At 34.9% G+C, this 13033-nt stretch overlaps 1 protein-coding gene across 5 annotated transcripts in view; it reads left to right on the forward strand.

Annotated features, from left to right (window-relative positions):
- The window catches only part of LOC106869076 (uncharacterized), a 277337-nt gene extending 264932 nt beyond the window's left edge, over positions 1-12405 (forward strand). For 2 of the 5 annotated variants that reach the window (XM_089341271.1, XM_089341272.1), the window contains 4 exons: positions 299-500; positions 2529-2636; positions 9936-10057; positions 12269-12405. In XM_089341271.1, the coding sequence (XP_089197397.1) occupies positions 299-500; positions 2529-2636; positions 9936-10028 (403 nt within the window). In that variant the 3' untranslated portion in view covers positions 10029-10057; positions 12269-12405. Of the gene's footprint in view, positions 1-298; positions 501-2528; positions 2637-4043; positions 4072-9935; positions 10058-12268 lie in introns of those variants that run through there. The other 3 variants (XM_089341273.1, XM_089341274.1, XM_089341275.1) reach the window with 3 other exon arrangements.
- The last annotated feature ends 628 nt before the right edge of the window (positions 12406-13033 follow it).

The following is a 13033-nucleotide window of genomic DNA, read 5'->3' on the forward strand; positions in this document are numbered from 1 at the left end:
ATACACACACACACACACACACACATACATATATATCACACACACACACACACACGAATGTACACTCACACATATATTCCGTACACACACCTACACGTACTCACATATGTTTATAAATGTATATAAATGTATAATATACATACATATATTCGTATATAGATATATATACATACATACGCACACACATTTACAAACATATGGTGATCATATAGAAAAGTGTGTGTGTATGTGCATATAATTGTGTGCTCTGCTGCTTGCCGTTGGCTCTTTCTTATCGTCTTTATTTATTTGTAATTAGCAGCAGTGGCGAGGGTGGTGGCACAGGAAGGCCTGCCGGAGAAAATGGTCTAGCCTTGAAGAACATCTCTCAATATACAGCAGATGGTAAAGTTTCATCGACCAAAGGCAATATTGAATTCGAGAAGGAAAAGTTTACAGAATGCAAGAAGTTGACTGGTCAAGTGTTATTAGAAGTCCAGAAAATACTCGAAGATAAGTTGGTAAGATGCAATCATATGTTTTATCGATCTTCGTTAGCGGAAGGATCCGTGATATACACACACACACGCAGACCGACACACACACACACACGCTATAATGATCAAGTGATCAATACACTCTACAGTGAAGATGCACTTCCCTTTCGTTGACAAACTGAAATATATATGTGTGTATATACATGTGCGTATTTGTGAGTGTGTGTGTAAAAATATATATATGAATGTATCAATATATGCATATATACATATATAATCATGAATACATATACATACGTATATACATACATACGCACACACGTATATGTATGTGTATATATATATATATATATATATATATATATATATATATATATATATATATATATATATATATATATATATATATATATTTATATATATATACGCACACACAGACGTACGCATCTATAAATAAATCGATTAGTAGACGGTGTTAACACATTTAATGCATGGAGTCTTAAAAAGCTAACATCCAATAAATATAAGGTTAGCTCGATCGAGAGATCGATAGAGAGATAAGGAGTAAGTGTTAACATCTTTAATAGATGGAACATATAAGAGTTAACTTGAAATAAATATATAATAACAGAGATATAGAGAGAGATAAACACGTGGTTAGACTGGCAGCTAATCAGAGAATGAGTTAAGTTAATGTTAACATATAAAGTAACACTTAAACATTGGTTCCATCTAATCGGTTATGGCCAATCTATTACAAGGACGACACTGAGTCTGGGAAAGAAATCGATAATATTTACATTTATATAGCAAAGAAGTGAGGAATTACAGACATTGTGGAACCTCCCGAACAATGGATTCCACTGGTTTTAAATTCTCCAGATGGGTCATTGCAAACGTCTGAGTTATATTTTAGAAAGTGAATGAAAATATTTCAAACTCCGTCTACATCAGCCCAACCTGTCTGAGAGACTCTAGAAAAGGTCACTGCCATTAACCCTTCCTCATCCATTTACAAATTTAATTAGAAATGTCAACATACATGCATATACACATATCTATATCTATTTTACATATGTATGTGCGTATGTGTGTGCGAGCGCGCGTGTATGTATATATATATATATTTATACATGTATAAATGTGTTTCTATACATATGTACATGTATGTATGCACGTTCATATATACTTATATTTATATATATACATATATATATATATATATATATATATATATATATATATATATATATATATATATATATATTATATGACAGAAAGATAGACAGACAGACAGACAGACAGATAGATAGATAGATAGATAGATAGATAGATATAAATACAGCAGTTAATGTTAGCAAAACGGAAGAAAAAGTACTCTAAAGCGAAGGTCTGTCTCAAAATGACAGTTTCAGCAAGTTAGGTTCCGGCGAACCGACTTCGATTATGGCGAATATATATAGAGAGAGAGAGAAAGAGAAGGAGAGACAGAGAGTGAGAGAAAGGGAGAGAGTGAGAGAAAGGGAGAGAGAGAGAGAGATGAGATGTACGTAGACATCACAGACGTTTCCTATACGTATTGACTGAGTATCTCGTCGATTAAACGAACTGCAATCGAATGCTTAGTTTCATGTGAGTTTTCATACAATGGAGCCAGTGAACAGTGAAACTTTGAGCCGTAATGTGATCGACAGTTAATTTGAGGCTTTTGAAGTCAATTATTAGTAGACATACATACATACATTGATGCATACATAATACATACATACATATATATATATATATATATATATATATATATATATATATATATATATATATATATATTATATATATATATAGCAATAGTAATCCTTGGATGGAAAATTTCATTCAAGAATTGTTGTTGTTGTTGTTGTTGTTGTTGTTGTTGTTGTTGTTGTTCTTCTTCTTCTTCTTCTTCTTCTTCTTCTTCTTCTTCTTCTTCTTCTTCTTCTTCTTATTATTATTATTATTATTATTATTATTATTATTATTATTATTATTATTATTATTATTATTATTTGTTTGCAGTCCGAATTACAACATGTCTACCAAGAAAATGTTGACTATTATATCGAATTGTCGAAAATGCAAGAAAATAGGATTCAGGAACTTGAGAAAGAAATTCGTAACTATAAGGTCAGTTTGGTGCCACTAACTTAAAACATCGGTTTTCACTAATTTCACCACTTTTTATGTTTAAAAGAAAAAATTTCGTTTTCATGAACAGAAGCCATGTTTCCCCTCCATTTCACAAGAGCCTCGCGTGGCTTAGTGGTTAGAGTGTTCGGCTCACGATCGTAAGGTCGTGAGTTCAATTCCAGGCAGTACGTTGTGTCCTTGAGCAGGACATTTTATTTCACGTTGATCCAGTCCACTCACCTGGCAAAAATGTGTAGTACTTGTAATTCAAATGATAAGCCTTGTCACACTCTGTCTCGCTGAATCTCCCTAAGTTAACGGTACACCTGTCTACGGAGTTCTCAGGAACCAGTTTATTGCAGGTTTGGTTATCTAGAGTCATTCCAGAACTGTTCCTACCTTCTGATAACTATTTCCAGCCACACTAACTGGGGCTGTTGAGGTTTTACTGTTTTATTCCAGATATTCAACTCATGATCTTGACAAGGTATGACACATCAACCGGTCATTTGGTTTGGTAGTATTAAACCCATTCGGCTGTACCACCACAATTGTTGAGGGACATTTTTATGACCCGATCTTATCCTGTCCCCCGATAAGCAAGGATCCTCTCCATGGAGTTTAAGATGAGTCCCGATATATAAAGAGGATGACAAAAGGGAGTCAGGGTCATGGATAATCATTTATTGAAGACTCTGTAAAACTCAGAGTGGAAATTATCTACGAAATTCTTTTCCCTTTTTGCTCAGTTAAATGTCTTCAGGCACTGTGACAAGAACCCCCATTGCTATGGTAAAGAATATTGTGTTCATACCTTCACGTACCCGGAACTGGATTTGTCAGCGCCTGATTCTGAGGAAATGACAACTGAGAATCGATGCAGTTCGATTTCTCTCTTTCTCTTACTTTATTTCTCTCTCTCTCTCTCTCCCCTCTCTCACTCTCCCTCTCTCTCTCTCTCTCCCCTCTCTCTCTCTCCCCTCTCTCACTCGCCCTACCCCCTCCTCTCTCTCAGAGCATATGTACGTGTGTTTGTAATAAAATCAACGGATGGAATAGATTTGTTAATGTCGACAAAAAATAAAGGCCTGACGAGTGTTTTACGTAATAATATTCCATAAAACACGGAACAGTCCGTAGTTGCAGCCACTAACATTTTTATTACGGCAGTTACTTTGAACAGTAAAAGAAAATATTTCTACACAATCACTATTGAGTGCCCTTGTTTCTGATATATTGTACAAGTTTATTTGTTATACATACATACAAACCTCTATCTATCTATCTATCTATCTATCTATCTATCTATCTATCTATCTATGTATGTTTTTTTATCAGCTGCCCTATTTCTTTTCTGACTTTTCTTAACTTATCCTTCCCTTTTTCTTACCACACCGCTAAAAGATCAAAGAAACAGCTGATAAACTTTAAGGTCAGTCTGCGCATGTCTTTTTGTTGTAGCCTAGTATTCTGCCTGTAGATCGTGTCGAGTAATTTGTCGGAATGCTACTCAATGTTCGTATGTTGTTATTGCACTATTTGCTGAACATCCCCCACCATTCACCAATATCCCTCATCGTCAAACTCTGTGCCAGACGGTCATTTTCCAAACACTCAAAAGCAGCTCATTTATTTATTTATCCATTTATTTGACAGTTTTGTTCCTGGAGACAGCTCGTAAAGCAGAGCGATGATTTCCCATAGTAGCAATGTTATGAATCGTAATTCGTTCCCAGAAAAATATTTCACCTATAAATTTTATAATACTCCTAAATAAATGGCAATAAAACAAGAGTAAAATGTAAAGAATATTTTATGTAAAGTGAAAAGAATGTGAAGATCATTTATAATAAGAAATATTATTATTATAATGGTTTTTTTAATCCCTTTCACTCGCACTAGACTCGAGCACACATCTAAATAATAACGTCAGTCGATCTTTTGCAACTTCAAAACCAAGCAGCGCAGATTCTTCCTTACCAATATAACATCTGGATGGCCTACGTTTGCAGAAAAGTCTTGTTTCATCGATATCAAAAAATCAGTTGTGCCATGTAGTCCCGTTCAATTATGTCTGCCAATGTTTCTGGAAATTTTGCTGCTGTATTTTACATCAGCGATTGACTCTTCTCTTTGCACTTTGACAGAATGCCACCCGTATCGATTTTTAAAGCGATTAACCCATCCTGTCTTTGCAACAAAAATTTCGCTTGTGTCATCTTCCATTTCTTGAAGCCTACAGAAAAGCGACAATGCTTTGCTACGAATCGACGTTTGATTAACATTCATACGCATGCGTTGTGTTTTGACAGTTATCCATGCATTTAAAAGTTTTTTCCAATTCGGAATAATGCTTCCGGAATAAAGCTTCCAGCATCTCTTTTACGAACCCAGGTTGATTACAATGGCTGCGCATTTCTAACTTGAGATAAATGCTTTTGTTTTTTCTTTGAGACTTGTACAGGCAGTTGACGAAGTAAGTGAAAATGTGTCACAAATGTTTTTTCATAATTGTGCCACCATCGTACATTTTTACAATTTCATATTTCGTTTCAAAAGTGATGACCATTCATTTCTTTTTTTTTTTTTTTTTTGTTTCCGTCGGTGTCTGTAGTACACTTTCGTCTAGATATATTGGGTAGGTTTCAAAAATTCCGAAAATGATAGTGTAAATACACGTGTACAATATAGAATATGTGACACAACGAATTAGCTTCTAATAATCTCTCTCAACAAAGCGCACGTGCAAATTAAGTCATTGAAATTTTATGCCGTCATTTTACTCCGCCGCTAAATATATATATATAGTAGTAGTAGTAGTAGTTGTAGTAGTAGTAGTAGTAGTAGTAGTAGTAGTAGTAGTAGTAGTAGTAGTTGATGTTGTTGTTGTTCTATTTGTTGGCGCTTTATGAATGTTTGTTCTAATTATCATTATAGCTTGCTGCTGTTTTTATCTCTGAAATGTTTTATTCATCTTATTAGTTTCAGTTTTTGGACTCAAAGCATTGTTTCAAACGCCATAAACTGCGGTGACCGTCTTAATTAATTCGAATTAACGTACGATGCTAAACGGTAGGGGATTATATCAACAGGTGAAGTTCAAGTTGAAAATCACGTAACACAATGGTTCCATCTTCCGGTGCTGATAACATTTCGTCTGCCGATATAATCTCTGCTACTTAGCACCATTACATCTACAGAAGATGATTTCTTAGAACGATTACTACTGCAGTTTATGGCGCTTAAACAACACATTCATATTAAGTTGTATATACACGTACACACACACACAGACACACACACACACATACACACACACATACACACACACACACACTCACACATATATGTGTCTGTGTGTGTGTGTGTATAGATGGATAGATAGATAGATAGATAGACAGACAGACAAATCAACAGACAGTCAGATAGACAGTCAGACAGACAGTCAGACAGTCAGACAGACAGTCAGACAGTCAGACAGACAGACAGATATATGGCTGGACGGATGGATAGATCGGGTCTGTACGAAGGATAATGAAACTGGTTGTATGGGATGAGATAAGTTTGGAAGAGATGGAGTTTGTGTTTGCAGCGTGGGCTTCGACGGAATGTTGACAGCCAATGTAAAGAGGCAGCTATTTCATTAGTGTTGTTGCTGTTGTTGTTGTTATTGATATATTATTGCTGTAGTCATCATTTCTGCTGATATAAAAGCGGTGGTTTGAAAGAACCGGTGTGTGTGCGTGGGTGCGTGTGTGTGTGTGCGTTTAACTTAGCTCTATGCGTTGTGGTCTTCGTACGCATGGTCTGGTGTGCGTGGGTGTACAACCTTCATTTTGATAAGTGTGGGTGTACAGTATTGATATGTGTGGGTGTACAGTCTTGGTATGTCGGGATATATAGTCTTTGCATGTGACGGTGTAGTCTTGTTGTGTAGACATATAATCTTGATATGTCGAGGTATATAGTTATATGGATGTGTGTATAGCTTTGATGTATGCGTATGTAGTCTTGATTTGTGTGGGTGTATACGATTGATGTGTGTAAGGATACAGTCTTGATATGTGCGGGTATGTCAGCTTCCTATGTGTGGTTGTATTGTAGCTCTATATTTGACAGATGACAAATTATTTACATTTAACGGATATTTGTCCTCATCTTTCTTAACACAACGTTTCTGCTGATGTACTCTCCAGCCTTCATCAGGTGTCCTGGAGTTCTCATTCCTAAGGTATTTTACCGATGTTGTTATTATTATTATTATTATTATTATTATTATTATTATTATTATTATTATTAATAATAATAATAATAATAATAATAATAATAAAATCTTATTAATCTCCGTCACGGTAACACACGAGGCACGATATGCAGACATTCGAATTTTGTGATTACAACCACCTCCTCCACCACTACAACTCCCTACCAGAAACTTCCCGTATCACTCTTCCCACAAACCCTCCCACAATCCCGTACTACTATATCCTCCCACCGCCACTCACTACTACAACATCGTACCACAGCCTTCTCCTTCAACACATGCCTCTATTACAAAATGCCATATCTATGACGACAAGCCAGCTATGTTATACGATATTATATAATATTATACGAATATGATACAATATTACCCTGCTTCAGTTTCCCTCCTCTTCCACTAGACACCATTTGGCTTAATTATCTTTTCAACTTTCCCGTCGCCATATTGTTATTTCCGTTGTCATGGCATCATATATGACATTCCTTTGGTCTTTATTTTTCTCTTAAATACATTCTCTCTTTTCTATCTGAACCAACGACACTCGTCCTCCCTCTGAGCAATTCTTCCCCACCCTCACTCATTCTCTCTGTCTCTGTCTCTGTCCGTCTGTCTGTCTGTCTGTCTGTCTGTCTGTCTCTCTCTCTCTCTCTCTCTCTCTCTCTCTCTCTCTTTCTCTCTTTCCTTCCACAAATTCCCAGCAAATATAAATAACGAAATATTTCACTTTAAACTGCGTCATTTCTCTGTTTCTTTTCCCATTCCTGTTGCATTAATCTGATGTTTCTTTCTTTCTCTCTTTCTTTCTTTCTTTCTTTCTTTCTTTCTTTCTTTCTTTCTTTCTTTCTTTCTTTCTTTCTTTCTTTCTTTCTCTCTCTCTCTCAATCTGTCTGTCTCTCTATCCATCCATCCATCCATCCATCTGTCCATCCATCCATCCATCCATCCATCCATCCATCCATCCATCCATCCATCCATTCATTATCTATCTATCTATCTATCTATCTATCTATCTATCTATCTATCTATCTATTATGGCCCATCTTTCAGGATATGGTGAATCTCTTTATGTGGGATGTAATCTGTTAGCGATCTGTTGTTAGATGGATATTTCTTTTATCATCAGGAGGATTAGCGGTGTCTGCACATATTCACCAACTTTAAACTTTTGCTCAAAACTGCAAAAGATTGTAATAAGTTGTATTTCTCCGAGGGACAAAGATTGTAATAACCTAAACACAAGATAAGAGAAAAACCGCCGCCACTTGTACGAATATTAGTTCAAATTTGACAACCTTCCTTTGTCCTGGAAGAAAGTAAAACTTAGTATTGCCCTGTCTTTAGTGATTTCTTTCATCGTGTTTTCTCGTGACAATATTCCAAACATTATTCTCTTACAATTCACAAAACATCTTTTGTTATTTCCGTCACCATTTTCCTCCGGTTCTAAGAAAAATTTCAGAAAATTTTTCAAATCTTGTAACGGATTCATTTTTATATTTTTATTTTTATTTAATCCTTTCGAACCTTTATAAATGCTAAGAATTTCTACACGGCTTAGTCAAAGTGTTTGTCTTCTGCAATGTCCCACTGTCAAACCGCATGACAGGAAGCCATTCGTACTTCCTGCGAATTCCTGTAAGTTGATGTGTTTTCCTTGTGGTGGCTGGATTTATATCATTCGATGATTGATTGGTATTTTGAAATCTATCACAAACCTATTTGCAAATCTATTTGTTAGCTCTTATATTGACTGTAACAATATATATTTTAGCCAGCAACCAGACTGCTTGTTTTAATTTTGTTTATATATTTCATTTACTACAGATGTGTGTGCGTGCGTACTTATGATGCTATATTCATACTTCTGTGAAGTTATTACTAAAACCAGTGCCTAAAAAATAGAAAACATTTTCTTTGATTAGTACTGAATGAATATTGTTTTATTCTTGTTATTAATCTTGTATAAATGTTGACGGTTAAAATTGTTTGTTGACAGCCTTGCACGTTCCACGGTAGACTAAGCTGGTTGTATTTAAACAGCATGTTGTATTTATGCATGTAAAATTTTGTAGTTTCGTGGTAATTATTGTCTTACGTTCCTTTTGTTAACTGAAGATAGTGAAATTGTTTGTTATGGAATTGCACGCAATAATACAATCTCTATTGCAGATTTTCCCGAGAAAATGTAAGTTTTGGTAAAATGTGTGCTTATCAACTTGCAAAAACTGGTTTTATTAGTCAATCCTTATATAGGTCTAATGGTGAACAGTTTTAAACTAAGATATTAGTAAGATAAATATATATTTAATACACCTGGCAGTAAATTGAATACAATTTTCTCCAAGCATACTTTGAATACTAGAAATTGAAATATCTATATAAAAAGATGACAGTCTTGATGAGGTCATACAGTCAAAAGCAAGATATTAAACAGCTTTGTTTATCAGTGAAGAAACAATATATTCATGTTTCATTGTGAAAACACTTTCAATCGTCAATTAGAATGAATTGCATTTTGCCGGCCTAAATCCAAATTCATTAAAAGACATTTTAAAACCGAACAGTGAAGGATTTTTTCTTTCAAGATATAAAAGAAGTCACTTTTGTATTTTCGAAGTATTGAGGCAGAAGGTAGGTATAAGTTGTTTTAATAATCGAATACACAAGGTGGTGAGCTGGCAGAATCGTTAGCACACCGGACATGATGCTCAGCGGTATTCATTCCAGCTCATTACGTTCTGGAGTACAAATTCCACCGTGGCCGGCTTTACCAATATGGCGTTGTGGCAAGATTTCTCAACCAATATTCATATTACACCGGATTTATAATCGTTTTGTGTATAATAATCTACGCTAATCTTCAACAACTGGAGTCTCTAGCTACTGACATTTAATTACTCTTTGATGTGTTTCAGGCCAAGGCTATGGCTATGCTGTGGCACCAGCCTCTATGTATTTGTGCATGTATGTATATGTGTATATCTGTATATGTGTATATCTGTATATGTGTATATCTGTATGTCTCCCTACAGAGAGAGAGATCATTATGGCTACGAGACACCAAGAAAGAAGATGTGCTGGAACCGTTGCTAGAAGAAGAAGAAGAAGAAGAAGAAGAATGTTAATCTGTGGCGACATTCCAATATTAGACTCTGTAAGTGTTTTCCTCTTCCGTCTCCTCTTCCTCATCGTCGTCGTTGTTTTTAGCTTACATATCGTCATCGTCATCATCATCGTCATCATCACCATATATATATATATATAAAATGATCAACCTCGCCGGTTGGGAATATTGCCTCGATATCCTGCGTGACAGGCGGGGACACCTACCATTATACTACCGAGTACCAGTATACATACATACATATAAGATTTTATATATATATATATATATATATATATATATATATATATATATATATATATATATATATATATATATATATATATATATACAGGTTTATCGTTGATACTGATGGCTAACACACTCATTGAACAGTTTGAAATGAAACCTGCATTTCAATTCTGCTCTCAGCCTCCGACCAACTTTGGACGGATGTGGATACTTTCAGTACATTAAGTTTAAAAAGAAAAATAAGACGTGTGTGGCACTGCTGGAATGTCTGTGATAAAAGAACTGATGAATCATCGCTGACATAAGTTTGAATAACAGTAGCAGCCGCAGTAGCACCGACCGTTTCCTTTGTCCGTTTTCGTAGATTACAGATTGGGTGGGGGGAGAAGGATTCAATGCCAACAGTCGATAGATATCAGATGAGAATAATAGAATAACAACGACAACAACAACAACGAAAACTACAATAATAACATCAGTAGCAGCAACAGCAACATCTACAACAACAGCAGCATCAACAATACGAATATCAGTTGCAAAAGCAACAACGAAAATATAGAATCCGAATAAAAGTAATTTCTCAATGGTGAAGGGGTGGGGACAAAAAGAACACCAACAAAATCAAAAATATTGATGAACATGCATTTACTGTTACCGTTCTGTAAAATCTTTGATTGGTCGACAAATGATTCTCTACAGTCTTTTACTCTTTGCTTCTTTCTATCTACCTCCTTCTCTCTCCTCCTCTCTATCCATATATATATATATATATATATATATATATATATATATATATATATATATATATACATATAATATGCATATATTATTAAATATATATATGTTTATATATACTACTTGCATACATTGTGTAATTTATCTGCTACAAAGATACAATTCCATTAACTCAAAGATGTCAATGAAGAAGGATTTGCTGCATAAATTCCTAACGAACAGCTTTGTATTTCTTCAGAGAGGAAGGAGGATGTATATGTGTGTGCGGTATGAATGCGTGCGTGCTGGGACACAAGCATATAACCACATGCATACGCACAAATATTTACATACACATACATATAAGTGTATGTACATATATATGCATGTATATGTACCCCTAACTCTTCTAAACGTCTTCTAAATCTCTCTCTCTCTCTCTCTCTCTCTCTCTTTATATATGAATATGTATGTATGCATACAAATATATATATTTATAGATGTGTGTGAATATGCGTATATATATATATATATATATATATATATATATATATATATATATACTTATATTTATATATGTATGTATGTACATACATGTACGTGTGGGCATTAACTGCCGTATGGAATATCAAGGAGAATAAAAATGCCACGAAGTGCAAACCAACACCAAAAAATACTGTCGCAGAAGATCCAAATAACCAATAACCAATCTTTCGAACGAACCAATTCATGCAGCAACGAATCGATCAGATTTCTTTGTTAAAGACTATTGACTAAAGAATTACACCTTAATCAATCTCTCAATTCCGACCGATTACAATATATTTCTAATAGAAATGGAGACGTTGTCCACATGAAAAGAAAACAACGGGATATAGACGCAGCCATTGATAGAATAATAGATGTTTTAGAGGAGAGCAAAGGGGTCTCACAGACAAACAGATAATCTAAGCATACAGCGCGTCTGTCGTTGGATCAAGTAGAAATAGCAGCCAAATACGCCTCGCATTTACGTAAGATTGACTTATGTAATAGTCCTTGACAGGCCTCCATTAATACGTGGGATGGTCGCAGCAGGCATGGCTAACTCTGTTCGTAATGATGATGAGAAGAATGAAACTGAAGAGGATAAGGGTGGTCATCTGGCCGGAGATCATTGGTCAGTTGTTACACATACACACAATCACACTTACACACACACTCACATTCGCGCGCGCGTAGGTGTACACGCTCACAAATAATGTGTCGATAATCTTGCCATAAATGTAACTCATTTACTTTCGTTTTTCCTTCCAGATTCACCAAAACCCATGATTACTTCGAAGTCTCAAGCAACACAGCAATACGTAGCTTACGAATGAGACAAGGATATACATATCTTATTCTGTATACATCTCTACAACTACGCTTATATATATATATATATATATATATATATGTATATATATATTTATATATCTATATCTATCTATGTATGTATATACATATATATGTATCTATATGTGTATATATATGTATGTATATGTGTGTATTTATATATATATATATATATATATATATATATATATATATATATATATACAGATATCTGTGTGCCTGTAAGTGTTTGTGTGTACACACACACACACACACACACACACACACACATATATATATATGTTTGTGTATATGTGTGTATGTATATGCGTTATATATATATATATATATGCATATATGTATATGTATAAACTCACCGACACACTCACATATCTATATACACAGGCAACTGCAGTTGTGTATGTGCGGAAGTGTGTCTGTGTGTGTGTGTGTTTGTATATGTATTTGTGTTTGTTTGTGTGTGTTTGTATGTCTGTGTGTGTGTTTTTTTTGTTTGTGTGTGTGTGTTTGTTTGTTTGCTTGTGCATGTGTGTGTGTGTGTGTGTGTGTGTTTACACGGGGGAAACAGCTTTGCATTTAGTGGTGTTGTATTGGAAACACGACAATGAAATGGTTTTGTTTTATTTTTTTCTCTGGAGACTTTTCTATTTTCGCTTGAGATTTTCGCCGTCGGATGTATTGGAT

This window comes from Octopus bimaculoides, chromosome 24, assembly GCF_046866305.1.
Source record: "Octopus bimaculoides isolate indiv1 chromosome 24, ASM4686630v1, whole genome shotgun sequence".
NCBI lineage: Eukaryota > Metazoa > Mollusca > Cephalopoda > Octopoda > Octopodidae > Octopus > Octopus bimaculoides.